General features: G+C 36.3%; 1 protein-coding gene and 1 non-coding gene across 2 annotated transcripts; one reads left to right on the forward strand and one right to left on the reverse strand.

Moving 5' to 3' along the window:
- Positions 1-13,628: 13,628 nt before the first annotated feature.
- Positions 13,629-13,734, reverse strand: LOC142504671 (small nucleolar RNA R71). The gene has a single exon (XR_012804296.1). It is a non-coding gene; the product is annotated as a small nucleolar RNA R71 (small nucleolar RNA).
- A 6,716-nt stretch (positions 13,735-20,450) lies between these two features.
- Positions 20,451-24,075, forward strand: LOC142504344 (uncharacterized). Its single transcript, XM_075617222.1, has 4 exons — positions 20,451-21,154; positions 21,271-21,514; positions 21,964-22,773; positions 23,743-24,075. Exons 1-4 carry the CDS (start codon positions 20,451-20,453, stop codon positions 24,073-24,075), a joined length of 2,091 nt encoding a protein of 696 aa, XP_075473337.1.
- Positions 24,076-24,621: the final 546 nt, after the last annotated feature.

A 24,621-nucleotide genomic window follows, 5' to 3' on the forward strand; every position in this document is an offset into this window, starting at 1 on the left:
TCGTAGATGATTTTTCAAGATTTACTTGGGTTATTTTTCTCAAATCTAAAGACCATACTGCTTTGCAACTAATAAAGCTCTTCAAAAGACTTTTAAATGAAAAATCAGTTGGAATTGATCGAATCAGATCTGATCGAGGAACTGAATTCATCAATCAAACTCTTTCAAATTTCCTAGAAAATGCTGGAATTAAGCATGAGCTCTCAGCAGCCAGAACTCCTCAGCAAAATGGTGTAGCTGAGAGGAGAAATCGGACCCTTAAAGAAGCTGCTAGAACGATGCTTGCTGATTCTGGTATTTCTCAAAGATTTTGGGCAGAGGCAGTAAACACTGCGTGTTACACTCAGAACAGATCAATGATTAATAAGAATCATATGAAAACACCATATGAGATCTGGCATGGAAGAAAAAGTATAATTACTTATTTCAAAATATTTGGCTGCAGATCTTTTATTCTTGATAATGGTAAAAATTATTTAAAAGCGTTTGATGCTAAATCTGCAGAAGGAATATTTCTTGGATACTCATCAGTTAGTATAGCTTATAGTGTCTTCAACAAGAAAACCCTAAATGTTGAAGAATCTGCTCATGTTGATTTCGATGAAACTGAACTAACTGATAAGCCAACCGATTAAGTTGAGCTAGTTGATCGATTTACAGATATCAGTTTGGAAGATGATGACAAAAATGAAAGTCATGGCAATCAAAACATACTTCAAACACCTGAACCAGAAGTACTGGACCAATCAGATGTGCAGGAAGTCGTTGCTGATGATCAGTTGATAGAGCATAATGATAACATTCAAATACCAGTTGACGAAGCACCAACTGAGACTGAAAACTGTGTTCAGTTACCAACTGAAGAAATTGCTTATACAACAAATACTGAGTACAGATGGAGAAAATCACATCCACCTGAACTGGTAATAGGAAATCCATCTGATCCAGTAAGAACTCGCAATCAATTGCTAAATTTATTTATCTATTCAGCTTTTGTTTCACAACTAGAACCGAAGAAAACTGATGAAGCTCTTGCTGATCCTAACTGGGTAAATTCAATGCAAGAAGAGCTAAATCAGTTCACTTATAACAATGTCTGGAACTTAGTTCCAAGACCAATTTCAAAAACTATTATAGGTACAAAATGGGTATACAGAAATAAACTGAACGAGGATGGTTCAGTTGGACGCAACAAAGCAAGATTAGTGGCACTAAGGATATAGGCAAGAAGAAGGAATTGACTATGATGAGACGTATGCTCTAGTTGCAAGACTGGAAGCAATCAGAATTTTTCTTGCTTATGCATCACACAAGAACTTCAAGGTCTATCAGATGGATGTAAAGAGTGCATTCCTGAACGGTCAACTACAAGAGGAAGTATATGTTGAACAACCCCCAGGTTTTGTAAATCACAACTTTCCTGATCATGTATATCATTTGAACAAAGCCTTATATGGTCTTAAACAAGCTCCCAAAGCTTGGTACGAAACTCTTTCAAAATTTCTAACTGATCATGATTTTTCTGTTGGATCAGTTGATAAGACCTTGTTCAAATTTGCTAAGAATGATCACATTTTATTAGTTCAAATTTATGTTGATGATATCATATTTGGGTCAACTAATCCCAAATTATGCGAAAAGTTTGCTAAGCTAATGCAGGATAAGTTTGAAATGAGCATGATGGGTGAACTGACATTCTTTCTTGGACTGCAAGTGAAGCAACTGGAGACTGGTATATTCATCAGTCAAACTAAATATACAAAGGAGCTGCTGAAGAAATTTGGCATGGAATCATGTTCAGCTGCAAATACTCCCATGAGCTCATCAGTAAAATTGGACACTGATCAAGGGGGAATATCAGTTGAGGCGACATTATATCGAGGTTTAATAGGTTCATTGTTGTACTTAACTGCCAGTCATCTTGATATTGTATTTGCTGTCTGTATGTGTGCTAGATTTCAAGCAAATCCTAAGCAATCACATTTCTCAGCTGCTAAAAGAATTTTGAAATATCTTAAGGGTACACAAAATGTTGGGTTATGGTATTCTAAAGACTCTACTTTCAATTTAGTTGGATATTCAGATGCAGATTATGCAGGATGTAAGCTTGATCGTAAAAGTACAAGTGGATCTTGTCAGTTTCTAGGAGACAGACTGATCTCTTGGTTCAGCAAAAAGCAGACATCCATAGCTACCTCAACAACTGAAGCAGAATACCTTGCTGCTGGTAGTTGTTATGCACAACTGATCTGGATCCAGCAACAACTGAGAGATTATGGAGTAATTACAAATGAATGGCCCATATTTTGTGACAATACGAGCACAATTGCCATCACCTATAATCCAGTTCTTCACTCAAGGACCAAGCATATAGATATCAGGCACCACTTCATTAGAGATCATGCTTTGAAGAAGGACATTAGACTGGAGTATATTTCAACTGAGCAACAAGCAGCTGACATCTTCACCAAACCATTACCCGAGACTAAGTTTTCTCACTTTCGCAATATTCTTGGTTTAATTGACTTGTCTTAAAATTATTATTGATGCTGTTTTACTAATAAAATTCTTTGCAGAAAATAAGAACAAAACAACAAATTGGAAATGATACTTTATTAAGAATAAAATCGATTCCATCTTACAGAAGATAACTTAGGACCAACTGAATCTTGCCATTCTGTAATCCAATTATTCAACTCATAAATTCGGATTCTAGAAAATGATTCAGTTGTAGAAATCTTCTCAATCACATGCCATTCCTTTCATAGCATTGCTTGTAACAAAACATTGTCATCAACCAGGTCTGTAACATGCCTGACTTCAAAACGATCAACGTATTTTCTTGTTGTTGCTGCTTAAGCACGAGAAGGAGCAGCACCACTACTACTTATCCTCTGCAAATCATGAATTTTGAACCATGTTGACATCACTTTCATCAAGACATATTCCTCCATCGTTTTCTTCAACTCTTCTAAATAAGGACTTAATTGTTTAGTAACTTGAATATCCGTACTGCTGCATGCATCAGAATTACTTGAATCCGACATATTGAACTGTTATTGTCTAACATTTTATCTGTCTCGTCTTATTTATAGACAGATGACATTAAATGTTGAAGAAACCAAAGAGTCTCAAGTCAACCGAAGCGTTTTTCTCATTTACCCAGGCTTCTTATTTATCAGTTGTTCATTATCAACTGATATCAGTTTGTCACTTATTACTTAATGCTTAACTGATTTCAGTTCATAGTCAACTTATATAAGTTAGTCTTTCATCAGTTCATCTGTTTAAGTTCGCAATTCATATATAACAACTGATGAAATTTATCATTTGCAGGAAAGAGAAAAACAAAATTAAGCTCATATAAATAATTCATTCAACCATAAACGTTTGCACGGATTAGATCATCATATTTTTCCTCTACAACAATTATCCACATTTTCAACCAAGTGGATAAAAGTGCGGTAGATGTCTTGACAAAGCTCTGAGAAACAGCTATGCGCTTAAGGATTTTCAGTTCCTTTCGAAGCATTAGCTGATAGATATAACCATCCTTAAAGATGTCCACCCACACAGCTATGTTCAAGTGCTCCCGCACTCTTTTCAACTCTGCCACCAGTTCGGGAGTGGTAGCCTCTCCAGTATTATACAGGAACTCAAGCTTCTGTAACTTTTCCCAGTAGTGAAGACTCTTATAGAAGACTTCATCTTCTATAACAGCCTTCCTGGTCTCCAGAGCAAACGGCGAAGCACTCGAGCTACTCGTATCTGCCATTCTTTTTGTCTTGAATATTTTCACCAATATGACTGAAACTAACCGTGTTACTTCTATTTATAGCCGAAAATCATGGAAGCTGAAGGGCCGTCAACGTTTCAGCAAACGATAATCTTTCTGACCTTTAAATTTATTTTTATATCGTCACTTTAATTATTCTATGCACCGATTAAGGGGGAATATCAGTTTTTAAGAGGTTAACTGAGAAGACAAATGTTAGTAAACTCTCAACTGAAAGGACACAATCTTACAACTGATCGTTCAGTTGGGTATTTCACTAATCTTCTCACATAAGTTAACTAATTAATCATATTATATTCCAAATCAAGTGACGTGACTGTCTGCTATCTAATGATGAATCTTATTTAAAAAAAACGTGGAAGCATTTGAACCGTTTAAATTGTACACACGCTTACAGCACACGTTTTTATTCAAAATTTTGATGGACTGACACGTGTCCAGAATTTAAACAGTCACATACATATAAATAATTCCCCGCTTCAATTCAGTTTCTTTCTTATGCGTACATCATCTCTCAGAGCAAACTCATACACTCAGAGCTTGAATTTCGCAAAATCTCAGGTTTCCTTACTCTCAGCAATGGCAAATCAGATCCCTGCTCATATATTGAATGCTATGGCTATCAACTTTGAATCAGCTTTATCAGTCGAAGAAGTCAATGTGAAAAATGTATTTCAAAAGCTTGAATCAGCTGGACTGAGGATATTCTTGGGGCAATACTCGCAGGAGATTTACCCAAAAGAACTCCAGGACCTCTACTCAAATGGATATATCAACTCTGATGGAAGCATCATTTCCACTATTAATGGTCAGTTGATGACCATTTCTGAAGATTCTTTCGGAGAAATCTTTTCATTACCTTCTGATGGACTGGTACACCTTGCTGATGTTAAAGCATCAGATATTGAAGAAATGCAAACTGCACTTTCTGCTGATGGACGGAAATCAAAGTTTCCGATCCTAAGAAGGAACTGAAGCATGAGATTCAGTTGTTGGCTGATATCGTAGCCAAAGGGCTATTGGCTAAGGCAGGATCGTATGCCGCCCTGACTTTGGAAAATTTTCAAGCTATTACGGTTATTATGGCTGGAAGAAAATTCAACTGGAAGCAACTTATTTTCAGTATCTTGAAGAATATGTTTTCCTCCACCAAGCAATCCAAAGGATTTGCAGTGCCGCTGAGCTATTTGATGAAAGTCAAAGGGTTGGTGGCTGATGATTCGGAGCGATTATCTAAATTCAAAATTTTCAATGGGAAGAATGTTCTGCCACCCAAGACTAAATTAGATATCTCTCCTGATCAGTTCATGAAGATCAAAAAGGAGATTGGAACGCAACAGGCTGCTCCAAAATCAGTTAAACAGACCAAGACATTGGCTCAACTGAAGACAGTTAAAAGAAAACTGATTATCAGTGAATCCGATTCCGAGAAGACGCCCTCTCCAAAAGTTGCCAAGAAACCAAGAACACAAAGGACAAAATTACCAACCACAGTAGAATCTATTCCTACTGAAAGGCTGAAATCTTCGGATGCCCAACAGCCTATCAAAGCAGTTCCTCTGAAGATCATCCCACCAGAAATCTCAGCTGGTGCAACAAAGGAAACAGTTAGGATCAAAGCTCCTCTAATCCATATCAATCGTCCTGCTGTTCTAGCACCTGCCAAATCCAAAGGTATAAAGATTATAGAAGTGGTGGATACTACTCGTACTGGATTGGAAATTCCACACATCCTCAGTACTGAAAAAGGCAAGGGCAAATTGATTGAAGAGCCCAGGCCATCCAATTCCATTCAAACTCATATTGACCTTGTTTGGGAACATGTTAATAATTTTGCAGCATCAAAACTTCAATCATATGATGCCTGGACTGCTTACAGAACTCAGATTTTTGCTAAGCAGCTGAAAAAGAAATCCCAGCTGAACCAGTTTATCAAACTGGAAGCAATTGTCCTCAAGATGGTCAAAGCTGCCACAATTGTTCAGGCTTTGGAGAGGAAAACCTATTTTTTTGACCAAATTCGAGCTAAGAAGCTATCTCAACTGCTTGAGAAATTGAAGGCAAACTACATTCCCACCAATCCAACTGCTTATAATGATCGAGCTGTGATCACTCAGCTAGATACAGACCTTACTAGCTTGCAAGCTCAGATAAAAGTGTGGGAAATGGATCAGGAGTTAGTTCTTCCTGAGGAAGCCTCTGAAGAAGAAGAAGAAGAACCCTCCTCTCAGCAGAAAGAGCCACCCTCAGAACAAACTATTGTTACAACTGAAGAAACAGTTCAGGATGTGCCACAATCATCTGCTGTGGAACATCAGCTGTACTCTGAAGCCGAGTTGAATTTTGCCAACATTGATGAAATTATTCAAGCAGTGGTGACATAATCTGTTATTAATGAACCTTTATCAGTTGATCACTCCGCTGATCAAGCAGCTGAAGAGAATACCATCTTAACTGAAGAGCCAGTTAAGGCCGCCATTTCTGAACCAAATGATCCAATAATGATGTCTGCTCAATCACCAGATCACCAAATTGCTGAGAATCTGGAGGCTCTGTTGCCTACTTCTGACAATCCTCCAACTAAAGAGTCAGCTCGAATCTCAGATGACTATCAAGCAGAAGCATCAGTTCATGACTCACTAGCTGAAGATCCTGCAAACTCTCACATTCAGCAGGAAAGCTCAAATGCTGAACAACATCAGTCTTCACCTCATCTGGTCCAAGTGGCAGTAACTGAAACAGATGTTCCAGAACCGAATATTGCTGAAACAATGATATCTGAAAGAACCATGGTGGTTTTTGATCAAATCTCACAGGAAGCTAGAGCGTCGGATCAGCCAAATCTTAACTCCGCCAAAGATCTTGATTTTGTTCTTGCAGAAATTCAGGAAATTCAGCATAATATACATAGAGTGATTAATGATCTGTACAAGATTCAACATACTCAATTAGAACATTCTCTGAAGCTAGAACATTCTGAGGCATTCAACTCAGAGAAACTGAAAGCAATTCAAGAAGCCTTAAACTCTGTTTCAATCAATGGAAGCAATTAAGAAGAACAAAGGTTTGGCTGAGAGTCTCTCCATCACTCAAGACGTTATCAGCAAACGAGTTGAAAATCTAGAGACGCTTGTAACAAGAAAAATAGACTCTTCGCAAAACACAATGCTCTCTGTTGTCTCTAGCATATCCACTACTGTCAATGTTTTATCAACATATGTTCGGAAATTCTCATTGAAGATGGAGTTGTTTGACAAAAAGGGGGAAAAGATCAAAGAGATTCTAGAACAACAAAAGAAATCTTCTCGTTAAAGAAAAATCTCTACAGATTCGTGTAGTCCATTATTCAGTTGATCAATCTCTTATTTTATCTACAATGAGTTCAGACGTTCAGTTATTATTTACTTAGTTTTGTCAAACACCGTAAAGGGGGAAATTGTTGGAAACTAAATTCCGGCGTTTGACAAAATATGAACCAACTGATGTGCGCAATTATATTCAGCAACTAGACTTAACAACTGAAATCAGCTGATCTAATAAAGAAAACTGATCAGTTGGAAACCGATCAGTTGATACATTCAGCCGTATGCTTTTAAGCTAAGCATCCTTCAACTGAACCAACTGATACGCACAATTATATTCAGCAACTGGACTTAACAACTGAATCAGCTGATCTAATAAAGAAAACTGATCAGTTGGAAACCGATCAGTTGATACATTCAGCCGAATGCTTTTAAGCTAAGCATCCTTCAACTGAAACATGTATCGGGAAAGAACATTCAACCGACAAAGAGACATAGAAGACTGCAACTGAATATGAAACGCCGCACTTCAATCAATACAGCTTAGAACAACGCATTTCAGCTAAAGCAGTTAAGACGCCGCATTACAATAAATGAAGCAAACAATGCCCAAGAAATAATGAAGTGGCAATCAACGGATACAAAGATTCAAATATATCTCAAGTTACCGTTGGAAGGGAAGCTTATAAATATGACAGAAGAACAGCTAAAAAAAAAAAGAGAAGATCACTCTATTAAAAGCTTGCTGTTACTCTGCCAAAATCTTAGCTCACTCTTACTTGGTTTATTCGTAGCAGTCAAGGCTACAATTTGAGCTTACTAGAACTTTGTAATAATCGTTAAATTCGATAGTGCTAAGATCAGTTACGCACTGAGAATATTTGTAATACTAAGAGCTTCAGCTTTTGGCAGTGATAAGTCCAAACTGAAGTGGGTCAGTACAAATCTTGTATTCGATCAAAGTCTTTTAGTGGAAATCCTATCTTGAGATAGAAGGGATGACGTAGGAGTAATTGAAATCTCCGAAGATCGAGAAACAATCCTTGTGTATTTTATTTCAGTTTTGTATTCTATCTTTCAGTCAGTTACTTTCCGCAATTACTTTAGTTTAACTGATTGTCATTGACCAGCAAGATTCCGAGAATCAGTTTGTCACCAAACTGAACTCAAAATTCGAAAAGATCAGTATTAATTGTGAGTGTTTATTCAACCCCCCTTCTAAACACTCTTGATACGTTAATCGATCCTATTAATGTCCCCTCATCAGGATTTGTAATTTTTCTTCTTCATACTCGCTATATGATATATCGGGTTCAGAATCACTCCTACAAATATCATCATTAGTGGCCATATTCGGACAACGAGCACTTGTATGTAATGTTGGATTCGGCCAATATGGAGTAGTATTTTGTACCGATGAGACATTGATATATTGATCCCAAGACCCACTTACATCATCGAAATTTATATTACCGAGTCCTTCAGTAACCTGTGGAACATAAGATTCTAGATCCTCGAAACCACCATATGTAGAAGTACCGGGTTGGTTATTGAAACCTGAATCGGATGCATGTGGAACGTAGGATTCAGGATCATCAAATCCAACATGATGCTCAATTGAATTTGCTTCCACGTACAAATGAAACATATGCATATTGTCACATTGCATTATAAACTGTAAAACATCATCATCAACAAGATTGGCTTGAATTTCATGCCAATATGATCTCTCCATAAATGAATATTTGTTGACAACTTTAGAGAAAAATTCGTTGGATCGATTCCTAACATTTTATGCACAACTTCAACCAACTCCAACAAATTAATAGATCATAAGACACGTATCGGTCTAACAAATGGAATGATATATTCAACTGATCCATTATCGATAACTACATGACCACAAAAATATAAAAGTACATCGATGTTAGACATTTTGCCGATGAAATTTGAGAGAAAATTTATGTAGATTCAAAGAGGAAAATGATAACTCATTCGTCGAAGTTCACAACAATTATATAGACGAAAAATGCTGAAAAATATTTAGATTTCAATTATTGAACTTCACGTGAACATTCATAAATCAGAAATTCAGAATTCACGTGAAAGATAAAAAAAAAGAAAAAAAAATTACGCGAAAAAATAATATAATATACATAGTCCGTGCATTGTCGCACGACCATGCTCCACGTGGATCATGGTCTGTGCTTCGTAAGCACAGGATTGCAGTAATTTTGAAAAAAAAATTAAATTATTTTGAAATATATTTTAAACATTAATTTTTTTAATAGTTACTGGACAATTAATGTTGTATCATTTTCTGATCATATTTAGGTTTAGGGATGCTCATTGGGTCGGATTACTCGCAACTTACGGTTTGATTCAATTCGGTTTGGTTCGAAGTGAGCTAATAACATTCCTAATCACGGCGTGTTGGTTTCCATCAAGTCAGAACTGTAAGAATTTAAAAACATGCACATAACTTAATTGAATGCGAAATATGGATTGAATGTTCTTTCCATTTATTGAGTTTGAATCACGTCTTGAGCACTTTTTTAAATATCTTCTAAATATTTGAGAGTCCTTTAAGTGCTCCAAACCTCAGCATGGATGATGTTGTATAACGTTTAGGTGTGCGTTTGAGGACTCCAAACGCCACTATTAGACAACTTGTACAATCATCGAGTAAGTTTGAATTGAATGTACTCATCTTGATTATATCTATACGAGATATCACAAATCAAATTACAAGATATTTATCATCTTAATCCAAATATTATTCTTAATCTATCCTCTTTTAAATATGATACATCTCTTATATTTATCTTAATGAAATATGTTGATCACAATTAAATTATTTTATAGACTTTAATAAAATAATCTAACATTCTTTCAATTGATCCAGATATTTCAAATAACTGAATAATCAAGAATATTCCAAAGTTAATAAACAGATACATGAATCATTAATTATCACATGATCCTTGAACATATTAATTTGCATGTCTTAGGTCAAACATCAATTAAATGATAAAGCGTTCAATTACCACTTTATTTTGTTTAACACGTTCTTCAACGACTAAAGTATTTTATGTCGATATGCATAATTTGACTATCTTTTTGGTCAAAAAATATAATTGAATTGTCGTAATTTAATCTTAACGACTTAGACATAAAATCACAATTCTAAGCCCAAATAAAACTCCTTAAAATACACCATGCAATAGTGCTTCAAAATAATAAACGAATTCAGATTCCACAATGAAAATAATAAATTACTTCTAAACTATCAATACGTCTATAGATAATAATGTGATATTCAGTACCATAAGGTAACTCAAATATTTTTCAATTTTCTAGTGGTCAATAATTAGATTTCTCTGATAATTTATCTAATAATTCAGCTCTCACTAACCTTCTGATTTACATAATAGTCCATAATGTTCTCGACAATATTCAATGAAGAGATAACATCGTGAAACTTTAAATACAACTAATGTGAGCATGTTTGTTTCAATATATGTAGCTTTCTTATTCTTGCATACTAAATGCTCACATCACTAGATAAGAAACATTGATGTTATTTCATTTAACATTTTTACTTTATATCACTATTGAGGAATTTTGTTTTTACATCCATCTAATGCAAATCTAAATTAAATTGGCTAGTAATATCATGGCCACATGAAAAAAAAATTAAATACATGAGAAAATATTTATATATAGTTATTTCTATTCTCTTGAGTGAATTTCTTGGCATCGATTCTAGCCTTATATTGTTCAATGTTGCCAAATAAAAATTTCTTTGTGTTGAAGATTTATCTACAATAAATGGCAATTGAACCAAATTTTTAGACTCCATTATTTTCTATTGAGTTACTTATCATTTATGAAATTATACCACAAATCAGATTTCTCATGCTCATGTCTTGTGAAAACATCTCAAAATCATTTTCAGCTCAAAAATAAATAACCAGATTCTAGATACACAATATAATCACTTAAAATTGTTGATCTCTTAATTCCACTAGATCTTTCTTAATGTTGCATAAATACTTTTCAATGATGCTATATTGTGTTGTTCAATTGAATGCTAGATATCTTGATGAGCATGAGAATCCACATGATATGATCACCAATTTGTGGAATCTCTATGACTGGTCCCACAACACCCTTTTTAACTTGATGGATATTCTGAATAATAATCAATATCTAACTTGTGTAGATGGATGAGTATCATAATGATCAATTTTTGAATTTATTGCTTCAACTAATCAAGTCATTCTCAAGAAATTTTGCATATTTTGATTCCAAACCTTATGATTTGTGGTGGACAGTAAATATATATTTATTTAAAACTTTTGATATATCGAATGAAATACCTATTAATGGTCCCCAGATGTAATTTGTTTTTTTGTGGATTATCAACTCTTACCTAAACACATACTCAAACATGTATATGTCTGATATAGGTGGATTTTACTTGTTTTTCATGTCATGTGATGTCCCAGTATGTTGCATTTATCGTTTAGATTGCATACATTTTGTGTTATTTTGGCATAATTTATGTTTTCTTGTTGCTCATAAGGCTCTTGGTTGAAAATGCAGGCAATTCGTGAATAAACTGCAAATAATGGGAAACTTTCGAGAGCTATCCGCCCGGGCGCACATTTACATCCGCCTGGGCGCCTGCAAGGTGTGAGAAAGAAGAATTTTCGCGAAAGTCATCCGCCCGAGCGGAAACTTATGTCCGTCCGGGCGCGTCGATTAAAAATTTGAAACAATATTTGCGAAAGCCATACGCTTGGGCGAAAACTTATGTCCGCCCGGGCACGTTTGTAATTTTGGAAAGATTCTTGGCCGATTTCTTCCCTTATTTCTGAATGGAGAAGGATACGGAAGGAAAGGAGGCACGAAAAATTGGATTCATTCAGCAGCCAAGGAGTCTAGAGAAGGAGAAAAGCTTGGAGAAATTGCTTGGAGTTGAAGATTCGAAGATTTTCGGGCACAATTCTTCGCAGATCTCGTCTAGTCTCGTCTAGTATTTCTTATTTAGTATTTATCGTTTAAACATTGTGTTTTTTATTTTCACTATGAATTCGAGTAGTTAAACTACATTATTTGTTGGGATTTAAGGGGATCCTATCCCGAAACTGACTTAGTTAATTCGTATTTCAATTGTTGATTTGTTCTTGAGTATACTATTGTTTTTATTACGATTATTAAAGCATAGCTAACTTTAATAATAGTCTCATATCGTGAGTGAGTTCAAGAGAATAGCTTGTGATAAGATCGAGTAGTATAGTCCGTGGATCTACAATTTACATAGAATATTAAATTGGATACATGTCGATAGTTATAGTTCTAAGGGTCGAAAACTAGGGGATTTCATATATCGATATGCGATTCACTCTTGATAAATAATTAAAGACATTTAATTATTTCACTGAGTAGAATTAGTTTGACATAGCTTGAGAAGGCGTGTTCAATTGAATAGGAAATCCTGTCGGAATCATAAATCACTATCGAACGAATTAATTAATTAACGAGGGGTAGGTGAACTGAAATTCCCAACAAATTCATTTCTCATTGAAATTTAATTAATTGGTCTAGATTCTATATCTCATTATTTAATTCTTGAGTTTTTTCTTTGAGTTTTATTTAATTTTAGTAGGCATAAACAACCATCCAAATTTTGTTGCTAAAGATTTGATAACTGGAAATAACAATTGCAAAATACAGTCTCCAGTGGAACGATACTCGTACTCGCGTACATTATACTATTACTTGACATCGTGCAGTTGCGATTAATTTTGGAGCATACAAAATCATATTTTTACTAAGGATTCCACAGTGCAAGTTTTGCTCGATCAAGTTTTTGACGCCGTTGCCGGGGATTGTTTTTTTCAAAATTTTATTTTTAGTTATTTTCTTTATCATTGTTTTATTTTTCTTGAGCTAACACTCCATATTCTATTCCAAATATCTTTTCCAGTGCATGCCAAAGTCACTCGACGTGGAGCTTGAGCTGTTTGACCCTGAAATTGAAAAAACTTTCCGCAGAAGAATACAGCAGCAGAGACTGAAGAAACTGATGGAGAGACACGAGCACGAGCTTGAGGAGGAACACCATGAAGACATACATGTTGAGATGCCACGCCGCATACCGATGCTAGAATATGCCCAGTCTTCTTTGGATGGTGCACGCCCCAGCATTGTGAGGCCGATTGTGCGGGCAAACCACTTCGAAATCAAGCCAGCTATAATTCAGATGATTCAGAATACCGTCCAGTTTGGAGGATTTGCAGTAGATGACCCAAACACGCACATCGCATGTTTCCTTGAAATTTGCGATACTTTTAAATTTAATGAAGTTTCTGATGATGCTGTTAGGTTGCGTTTATTTCTTTTCTCCATACGTGACAATGCTAAAGCATGGTTAAATTGTTTGCCTGTAGGTTCGATCACCACATGGGAGGAGATGGCGAAAGCGTTTCTCATTAAATATTTTCCTCCATCTAAGACCATGAAGCTGCAGGCAGACATCACAACATTTTCTCAATTCGAGCAAGAGTTTTTATATGAGGCATGAGAGCGTTTCAAAGATCTATTGCTAAGATTCCCTCATCACGAACTGCCACTCGAGTTAGTCGTTCAAACCTTTTACTATGGCTTACTCACTCCTAATCGTACTATGATAGATGTTGCTGCTTGTGGGAACCTATTGAGAAAAACTGCTGAGGAAGGATACAAGTTATTGGAGGAGATGGATGCTAGCAGCTATCATCCTCAATCTGAAAGGAACAACCAGCGAAGAAGTGCAGGAGTTCTCCAGGTAACTGACCTTTCCACTATTACTGCGCAACTTGATGTCTTAAACAGGAAATTGGACGGCTTGAATATGGGTGGCACGGCTATGCGTCTTCAAGAGATATTCTGCGATAAGTGTAGAGGTGAACACTTTGCGAAAGACTGTTAAGATGGCAATCCCTTTTATGCGCAAGAAGGGGCACCAGTGAATCAAGTGGGAGTCCAGAACCGTCCAAGGAATGATCTGTATTCGAACACATACAATTCTGGATGGAGGCAACATCCCAACTTCTCATGGGGTGGCCAAAACAGTCTGAATCGACCACAGAGAGGACAACCATATGGGAAAAATCCAATGTAGAGATCTGACCCTCCTAGAGAAGAAAGTCCAATTTGGAGCAGATGATGTCTAAGTTCATCTCATCTACCGAAACTAGACTCCAAAATCAAGATGCATCGATAAAGGGGCTAGAAAATTGAAACGTCTGCCCTTTTTATTGCTTTAAAATTCATGTTTGCATAAAAACGAAAATACATCCAAGTGCAACTTATTTTTCATGCAATCCAATTTTAAATAAATACTATGGTGTGAATGATGAGTAAAAGAGAGAATATGGCGTGCCTTTGCGTTTTAAACGCACGAATAAATGTTGATGTCGAAGAACGAGGCAAGACCTTTGGCTATAAATCCTCCTTTTTAACTCATGATTTTTCTCCACAAAATTTATGAAGGTGTGTGCCGTGTATGTTGATGGGATTTTGGGGAGAGTTTCTGAATTTTTAAAAGTGGGAGGCGTGAATATGTGTGTAGGGTTTTAGGTGATTAGTATATTAAATACTAATTAAATTACTAACTAGGCTTAGGCCTATTAAGCCACTAAATTAGGCTCATTAATCTTAATTAAGATTTAATAAAATATTATCAAAGTTTTTGTTTAAATAAATTTGTGAATTTACTAGCCGGGTTGCCAAAAAGCTCGTATTTTTGTTGAAAAACCAACACCGATAAAATTTACGTCCCGGCGTATAAAATCACCTAAAGACCCCTTATTTTCAAAAATAATAAAAAGCATCACCCATAATTTGAATAATTAACCAATAAAAACATTTTCTATTTTTTTTCTGCCATCGGTCTCCGTTCCTCGATCGCAACTCGAATTCCTTTTAAAAATTACATTTTAATGCAACCATGTAGAAATATATATTTTAAACATGCAAATATGCATCACATAATTAATTCATGCAATTAAAACATTTAATTAAAATACACAAAGAATTTAATAATTGCATGCATGTGGTTCGCGTGGACCTTCGAATTTTCGGGGCGTTACAATCTTCCCTTCTTAAATTGAATTTCGTCCTCGAAATTCGCTTATCCTTAATAACCCCAAGTTTAGACTTAGTTCTAGTATCCCAAAAGTCCACGCTTCCGCTGCGCTACTTTGATCAAACTTATGTTCTAGAATGTCTTTACGTCTCCTTGATCCCAATTAATTTTATCTTCTATATACTTATTTTCAAATCGCAACTTAAAAAGACTCATAATAACTTAGTGTTATTACTGTTATAACCTTAAATTTCAATTTTTCTTACAATTCCCAATATTAAAGATGGATGACCATACTTATCGTATATTACTTTCCTTATTTATACCCAAAATATTCATCAACTTATCATATTTCAACCTTAAAATCCCAAACATATCCGCTAACGCTTAGATTTTTCAAGCTTAGTAATGATTCATCCTTAAAAACCCATGATCAACATTCCTTACAACACTATAACCAATATATCCCGAGGTTCCAAATATTCTTAAAAGTCTAAATCATCAAAAACTTTTATCAATTAACCCATTCAATCCTCACTTATTGATAAAGTAGTCCCCAAATTCCGTAATAATTGCAAAACAAATTCTTAATTTTCTCAAAAATTATCCTAATTGGTTCTTAATTTCAAAATCCTACGATTAACCCATAAGTTCTTAACATTCTTAATTCTCCTCTACGGATTTTCCATAACATAAATTTCGATAATTTAAACTTATTTACCCAAAATCAATTGCTATAACCAATTTTACCTTTCATCAAAACTTAAAATCTCAATTTATATATTTTCTTACTCTCAAGTCATTTCAAATCCTCGAATCATTATTTCTTATGAGTAATTCCCAAAAATTATTTCGACTAGTAATCATGAATCAAAAAATATTTTCTTAGAAAATCTACGTGTCCCAAAAGCATTCATAATATTCACGATTAACTTATAGCCCAAAAAGTAGAACGTCAATACTAAAACCCAAAAATCAACATAGTCCAATTCCACCACGAAGCCAATATGCGTTAAAATCAAATAATTTCTTATTTCATATCTTATCACGTATAAAAATTCTAATGTATAAAAAACATATATCCTCATAATGCTATTAGACATGTGACGTAAACATATAACTAATATAATTATGCAGGTAACATCATAAAAATCATATAAAGCATTTAAACTTACAATTTGAGGCTTGACGACTGATCTTTCCGGCGCTGATGGTGGCACAATCCTTTACAGGACCTTTGCTCTGATACCAACTGAAACGTCTGCCCTTTTTATTGCTTTAAAATTCATGTTTGCATAAAAATGAAAATACATCCAAGTGCAACTTATTTTTCATGCAATCTAATTTTAAATAAATACTATGGTGTGAATGATGAGTAAAAGGGAGAATTTGGCATGCCTTTGCGTTTTAAACGCACGAATAAACGTTGACGTCGAAGAACGGGGCAAGACCTTTGGCTATAAATCCTCCTTGCAACTCACGATTTTTCTCCACAAAATTTATGAAGGTGTGTGCCGTGTATGTTGATGGGATTTTGGGGAGAGTTTTTGAATTTTTAAAAGTGGGAGGCGTGAATATGTGTGTAGGGTTTTAGGTGATTAGTATATTAAATACTAATTAAATTGCTAACTAGGCTTAGGCCTATTAAGCCACTAAATTAGGCCCATTAGTCTTATTTAGGATTTAATAAAATATTATCAAAGTTTTTGTTTAAATAAATTTGTGAATTTACTAGCTGGGTTGCCAAAAAGCTCGCATGTTTGTTGAAAAACCAATACCGATAAAATTTATGTCCTGGCGTATAAAATCACCTAAAGACCCCTTATTTTCAAAAATAATAAAAAACATCACCAATAATTTAAATAATTAAAAACAATTAACCAATAAAAACATTTTTTATTTTTTTCTGTAATCGGTCTCCGTTCCTCGATCGCAACTCGAATAACCTTTTAAAAAATATATTTTAATGCAACCATGTAGAAAAATATATTTTAAACATGCAAATATGCACCACATAATTAATTCATGCAATTAAAACATTTAATTAAAATACACAAAGAATTTAATAATTGCATGCATATGGTTCGCGTGGACCTTCGAATTTTTGGGGCGTTACAAAAATCATATTGGACAGTTAGCAAAGATGATAGCAAGTAGAGAGCTGGGCACCTTGCCAAGTAACACAGAGACCAATCCTAAAGAGCAAGTGAAGTGTAGAGCCCAAATTCAGTACACGTAAAACTTATGCATTTATTTAATTGTTAAATTATTTATTTAAGTTTAAAATGATTTATAGCGATGCATGATCTATTTAATTTGCATTATTTTAAATTGCACGTTAAACGTTTTCTTGAGTTTCATGTTCAGGCGATTACCCGACGCGGGATCGAGGAACAGAGACCGGCGACGATGTTGGCAATTTAAAATGTGGTGTTTTATTTTAAGTTAAGAATGGGACATTTTAAATGATTTATTATGTTTTAACATTTTTAAAGCCTAATTTAATGTATTAGGTGATTTTCAGATTTTTAAACTTTTAAAGTTTAAGGCATATGCATTTCATTTCAAATTTAGGGATGCTAGTAATTTAGTGGAGAATTGGTATTTTAATTATCATGTAAATTGCTAATTATTTATTTGATTGAGCTAATTATCCCCTAATTACCCCTAATTAATCACACACACACGTTACACACACTCACACACACTTACGTGTTTTTACACACACCATCAGCACACACATTTCATTCCATCTCATTTCAGATTTTTGAGAGCAAATAAAACCTAGGGTTCTAAGAAAACTTAGCACACGACCCCTCCCTTAAAAGATTTCAGCAATTCTCGCCACTTTTCTTCAAGAAAATCGTGTCACTTCCGTCCCGGATCGTCCCTCGCATCTTTCCCGCTTCGGTATCGTCGGTTCAGTAATTTCAAAGATCAAAGGCATGTATATTATTTCATTCTTGCATCGATCTTGTCATATTATACGTTTTGTTGTTTATTATGCGTGAAAAATCATGTATGTTGCACAAAGTTTGAGCAGAAAAATGTTGGATCGATTTTGAAACGTTTTTGGATCTCAAAACTCGAAATTTGCTGTCATTTTAAATACTGCGGTTTTTCTGTTGCTTTTCTGGAAAAAATATTAACATATAAAACGTAGAACTTTTTGATACCTTCGATTTAACAGTAAATTTAAAATAATTGGATAAGAAATGAGTGAGTTATGATCGTTTTCGTGGGACTGCTCAAACTGCGTTTTTCTGAAAAATACGTTCTTGATGTGTTCTTGAAGTTTTATTGTTGCAGGCTTCGTTGGAGATCGACGGGTGATCGCTGCTGCGTTTAGGTATATAGAGACTGATGTTGGGGTGATTTTTGGTGTTTCGATTAGTGTCGTTAGGCACTTGGTTGAATTAGATGTCGTAGGAATGGTTTCAGCGTCAAGTGTCGTGCTAACGGATTTGTTGCGTGCTTGTGATGCGTAGTTGTTTTGGGGCATTTGTATAGGCTTGAGTCAGTGCTATAGTATCCTAGGATGGGTCTCGAGGTGTCGATTCAAGGTCGGAATGATCGAGTTAGGGAGACTAAATCACAAGCATAGGAATTCTCGTTGGTTTTCTTCTCCCGCAGGTACACGGACTCGGGGCCAGACCCTTACACGGGGTCCGTGCCCTTGTTTCTTTCGAGGTGTCATAATATAGAGCCTACACGGACCCTGACCCGGAGGTGTATACGGGGTCCATGTCCTTACTTCTTTTCGGGTATAGTTTTACAGAGCCTACACGGATCCATAGCCGGACCTAGGCACGAGGTCCGTATACTTCTTTTTGGGAAAAATATGTTGATTGCTTTGGGGTTCCGTGTCTTGGTTTAGTACGATGATTAAACGAGGTCAAGTCCCGAGTGATCTAGAATGTCATAAGTTATTTAATTACTTCGGTGGTGAGCACGAGTACCTACGTCTAAGCTATGAAAGTTAAGGATTTGAACTCATGTTAGTATGTGCAGCAGTGGCCCCAAGAGAGATCCAACGAATCCCTCAACGCCAAGTAAGTATGTTCGACGTGCAAAAGAAAATATTTTTAAGTTTTTGAGGTATGCTAAATGTCTTGTGACCAAATTATGAATGGGTTTGGAAGTCGGTGAACGTGGCCGAGGACCTCTCCACCTCGGTAAAGCATGACTGGGTTTAGATCAGGATTGGAAAGCGGTAAAGCATGACCAGGGACCAATCCACCCGTTAAAGCATGAACGGGGATCTCATGTATGTGGTAGTGGATTTTCCTTACCAGCCCAGTACTGTGGTTTAGTCTGATCAGGCGTATTTATGTATGAGTCACTTGCTTTGAAACATATCTCTACTCGAAATGATGAAGTTCATGTATGTTCAAGTATGTATGTTGCAAGCATGTTTCAGAAAAGTTTCACGTTATGGTACGTCTATGTTATGTATGCAAGTTCAAGTTTCAAGTATGTACGCCCTATTTTAATGATGCATGTGGTTTTATTACGTATTACTTGTTATTTTCAGTTTATGCATGTTGAGTCTTTAGACTCACTAGACTTGATCGATGCAGGTGAGGATGAATTTGAGGAGACGAGGGGTGAGGACTAGTGAGCCGGCTTGGACTGAGCGGGAGGCTAAACCTGAGGACCGCCCATGTTTTTAAGATTTTACGCACGACAATTTTTATTACTCTGATCTCATGTTATGGTTTACGATGATTAAACAAGTATTTTTAGCAAATTGTATTCGCGATCTTTTTATTTCAATTATTTTTAGATGAACAGTTTATTTTAAATCAAAGTGTGAGAGTTTATTTCTTATTTAAGAAATTTTTTATCTTTCCGCAAATTTCAAGTAGTTCAAAAATATGGTACGTTACATGAAAGCCATCAAGTTGAAGAGTGGGAAAATTTTAGAGTCTAGAGAAAAGGAAAAGAGTCAAGTACCGGATGAACAGACTGAGACATCCAAAGATAATTCTTCGACCACTACACCAGCACCCACTACACAATCAAAAATTGTTATACCTCCTCCTTTCCTGCAGCATTGAAAAAAGTAAAACTTGATGTGCAATTCGGTAAGTTTCTTGAGGTGTTTAAAAAATTGCATATCAATATTCCTTTTGCTGATGCTTTGATGCAAATGCCTAGTTATGATAAATTTTTGAAGGATATCTTAACAAACAAGAGAAAATTCGAGGGTCACATGACGGTTAATCTAACTGAAAATTGCTCCGCTTTGGTGCAAAACAAAATCCCACCGAAACTTAAAGACCCAGGGAGTTTTTCTATTCCTTGCATAATTGGTGATGTGGTTTTTCATAAAGCTTTGTGTGATCTGGGTGCAAGTATTAATATTATGCCTTTGTCTGTGTTTAAGAAACTTGGATTGGGAGAACCTAAGCCAACGAGGATGTCTTTACCGCTAGCGGACAGATCTGTCAAGTATCCACGGGGAGTTATTGAGGATGTGCTAATGAAAGTCGACAAATTCATTTTTCCTACAGATTTCGTGGTGCTCAACATGGAGGAGGATATGGAGATGCATTTGATTTTGGGGAGACCATTCCTTGCAACTGGCAAGGCTCTAATTGATGTGCAGGAAGGGAAGTTGAGATTGAGAGTGGGAGAAGAGGAGATTACTTTTGACGTTCTTAATGAACTTAAGCACACACTGCATTCTGATAGTTGTTATAGAATTGATGCTTTTGATTCTCTTGTGTCTAACTATGTGCAGGATGCTCTTAGGGACCCTTTGGAAGCCACTCTCAATACTGAATTAAGGGAAGACGAATTGGATACAGAGAAAGCCGAAATAGTGGCATACCTCAATGCCAACCAGCCATGGAATAGGCCAATAAGGATGAGATTAGAGGACTTGGGGGATCGAAGAGACTTGATCTCTCAGAAGTCAAGCCTAGAGGAGCCACCAATTCTGGAGCCCAAGCCATTACCTCCACATCTGAAATACGTCTATCTAGGTGAGAATAATAAACTTCCTGTGATTATTTCTTTTTCTTTGATAGATGTGATGGAGGACAAACTGCTGAAAGTCTTGAAAGCACACAAGAGTGCTTTGCATGGAAAGTGGCGGATATCAAAGGGATCAATCCATCAGTCTGTATGCACAAGATATTGATGGAAGAAAAGTACTCACCCCGTGTGCAACCTCAAAGAAGATTGAGTCCAAAGATGCAAGAGGTAGTAAGAGCAGAAACTATCAAACTCCTTGATGCAGTTATTATCTATCCTATATCTGATAGTGCATGGGTAAGTCCTATTCAATGTGTGCCGAAAAAGGGTGGGATTACTGTTATCACATATGAACAAAATGAATTAATACCCACTAGGACAATTACGGATGGCGTGTGTGCATTGATTATAGGAAATTAAATGATGATATCCGTAAAGATCACTTTCCACTGCCCTTCATTGATCAAATGTTTGAGAGGTTAGCGGGTCATGAGGTTTATTGTTTTTTGGATGGGTATTCAGGGTATAACCAAATCATGATTGCGCCCGAGGACCAAGAGAAAACCACTTTCACTTGTCCTTATGGCACTTTTGTTTTTAGACGGATGCCCTTTGGTTTGTGTAATACACCTGCCACTTTTCAGCGATGCATGACTGCTATATTTCATGACATGATAGAAACTTTCCTTGAAATATTTATGGTTGACTTCTCGATATTTGGCTCTTCTTTTGATGACTGTTTGCAGAATTTTAAGGTGGTATTGACGAGATGCGAGGAGACAAACTTGGTGCTGAATTGGGAAAATTGTCATTTTATGGTACAAGAAGGAATAGTATTGGGGCACAAAATATCAGAGCATGGAATAGAGGTGGATAAGGCAAAAGTAGAAGTTATCAAGTACTTACCACCTCCGACATCCAGAAAGGGAGTTAGAATTTTTCTAGGCCACGCCGATTTTTATCGACGTTTTATTAAAGATTTTTCAAAAATTGCCAAACCTCTATCTTTTTTACTCATGAAAGATGTGCCGTTTGATTTTAACTCTTACTGTCTGCAGGCATACGAGGATTTAAAGGAGCGCTTGGTGACGGCTCTTGTTTTGGTGGCACCGGATTGGGATCTATCCTTCGAGGTCATGTGCGATGCCAGCGATACTGCGGTTGGTGCTGTTATTGGCCAACGGAAAAACAAGGTATTTCATACAATATACTACGCAAGTAAAACCTTAGATGAGGCTCAATTGGATTATGCAACCACTGAAAAGGAATTACTTGCCGTAGTATTCGCGCTTGATAAATTTCATTCATATCTTGTTTTGTCCAAAGTCATTGTTTACACAGACCACTCTGGACTGAAATATTTACTTGCGAAGAAAGATGCAAAGCCACGCATACTTAGGTGGATTTTATTGTTACTAGAATTTGATCTACAAATAAAAGATAAGAAGGGTATTGAGAATGTAGTAGCAGATAACTTGTCTAGATTAGAATTGATTAGTACTGACTGTGTAGATCATGCTATTAAAGATTGGTTTCCTGATGAGCAGCTATTTGAGGTGAAATACTGCCCTTGGTATGAAAATTTCGCTAACTTCCTTGTCACATGCACACCACCATCAAATCTATCGTTTCATCAACAAAAGAAATTCTTCTCTGACGTGAAATATTATTTTTGGGAGGAACCATTTTTGTTTAAGATTTGTGCAGATTCCATGATAAGAATGTGTGTTGCATAGGAGGAGTTTGGTCAAATTCTCGACCATTGCCATGACCGTGAGGTAGGTGGTCATTTTGGACCAACAAGGACGGCATCTAAGGTACTTGAATGTGACTTCTATTGGCCAACTCTATTTAAAGATGCTCATTCTTATGTGCTTACTTGTGATAAATGCCAGCGGACAGGTAACATCTCTAACCATCATGAAATGCCATTAAATAATATTCTTGAGTGTGAGGTTTTTGATGTGTAGGGGATAGACTTCATGGGACCGTTTCCCAGTTCGTTCACGAAAAAAATATTTTGGTGGCGGTTGACTATGTGTCTAAGTGGGTAGAGGCAGAAGCATATGCCACTAATGATGCTCAAGTGGTCCTGAAATTTCTAAAGAAAAATATTTTTAACAGGTTTGGGACACCACGAGCAATCATTAGTGAAGGTGGCACCCATTTTTTGCAACAAACTCTTTGAAAAACTTTTGAGCAAATACGGTGGCACACATAAGATTTATACCCCCTATCACCCCCAGACAAGTGGTCAAGTGGAAGTGTCGAACCGAGAGATCAAACGGATTTTGGAAAAAGTGGTAGGTGTCAGTCGAAAAGACTGGTTAGTGAGGTTAGATGATGCTCTTTGGGCATATAGGACTGCTTTCAAAACACCTATAGGCACTACACCATATATGTTATTATTTGGTAAAGCATGTCATCTACCTGTAGAGTTAGAGCATCGGGCATATTGGGCAACAAAAGCACTAAACTTTAACTTTACTGATGTAGGTGAATGATGTCTGCTTCAATTGGATCAGTTGGAGGAATTCCGGAATCTGGCATATGATCTCGCACTGTCATACAAGGAAAAGACAAAGAAGGCTCATGACAGGCAAATCATCGAAAGAAAATTCAAAGAAGGCGAAAATGTCCTACTCTACAACTCCCGGTTGCGACTGTTTCCCGAAAAATTGAAGTCCCGATGGTCTGGTCCATTCGTGATTTCTAAAGTTTACCCATCGGGAGCTGTAGAATTGCAAGATGGAAAGGATGAGACATTTACGGTCAATGCCCAGCAACTGAAGCACTACATGAGTGGCATAATTGAGCCACAACTTGGAGTCACTCGGTTACAGGACAATCTGAACTGAAACTGACCGACAGTGCAACTCTCGACTATAAATTGAGAACTACCTCTCTTCCCTACTTAATTCGATTTTACTGCTTTAGTTTATTTATTAAGTTTTTAAAAAAATAAAAATAAAAATTTTGGGGCTGCGCAGAAGGTCCGCCCGGGCGGAAACTTATGTCCACCCGGGCGCGCAACTTTTACAATTTTTTTTTAAAAAAAGCCATAGAGCTTCCGCCCAGGCGGACATTTACATTTGCCCCGGCGGAACCCTTTTCAAATTTTTTTTCAAAAAGCCGCAAGTCATTCGCCCGGGCGGAAACTTTTGTCCGCCTGGGCAGGTCGCAGAAGTTTTAAAACTACAGACTTTTTTTTCTCTTTCCCCATTTGAAACCTAGCCTCTTCCCTTTCGATTTTCGCCCCTCCTCTCTCAATATCGCTCAAATCACTTATTTTGTGCCAATTTCAGGTAAAATCTTGTGTCACCACCTTCACCAAGCATCAAGAAATTTTTCCGGCCACCACTGAATTTTTCCGGCCACCACTGAAGAATTTCGGCCGCCACTGA

Source organism: Primulina tabacum, chromosome 9, assembly GCF_025594145.1.
Source record: "Primulina tabacum isolate GXHZ01 chromosome 9, ASM2559414v2, whole genome shotgun sequence".
In the NCBI taxonomy this organism is placed as follows: Eukaryota; Viridiplantae; Streptophyta; class Magnoliopsida; order Lamiales; family Gesneriaceae; genus Primulina; species Primulina tabacum.

Bases quoted from the DNA above. Each gene is read 5' to 3' on its own strand.
- LOC142504344 (XM_075617222.1), top strand. From the start codon at position 20,451: ATGACGGTTAATCTAACTGAAAATTGCTCCGCTTTGGTGCAAAACAAA. The intron at 21,515-21,963 runs GTAAGTCCTATT...GACTGTTTGCAG, and splicing joins CTATATCTGATAGTGCATGG to AATTTTAAGGTGGTATTGAC. The intron at 22,774-23,742 runs GTGAAATACTGC...CAATTGGATCAG, and splicing joins CTGATGAGCAGCTATTTGAG to TTGGAGGAATTCCGGAATCT.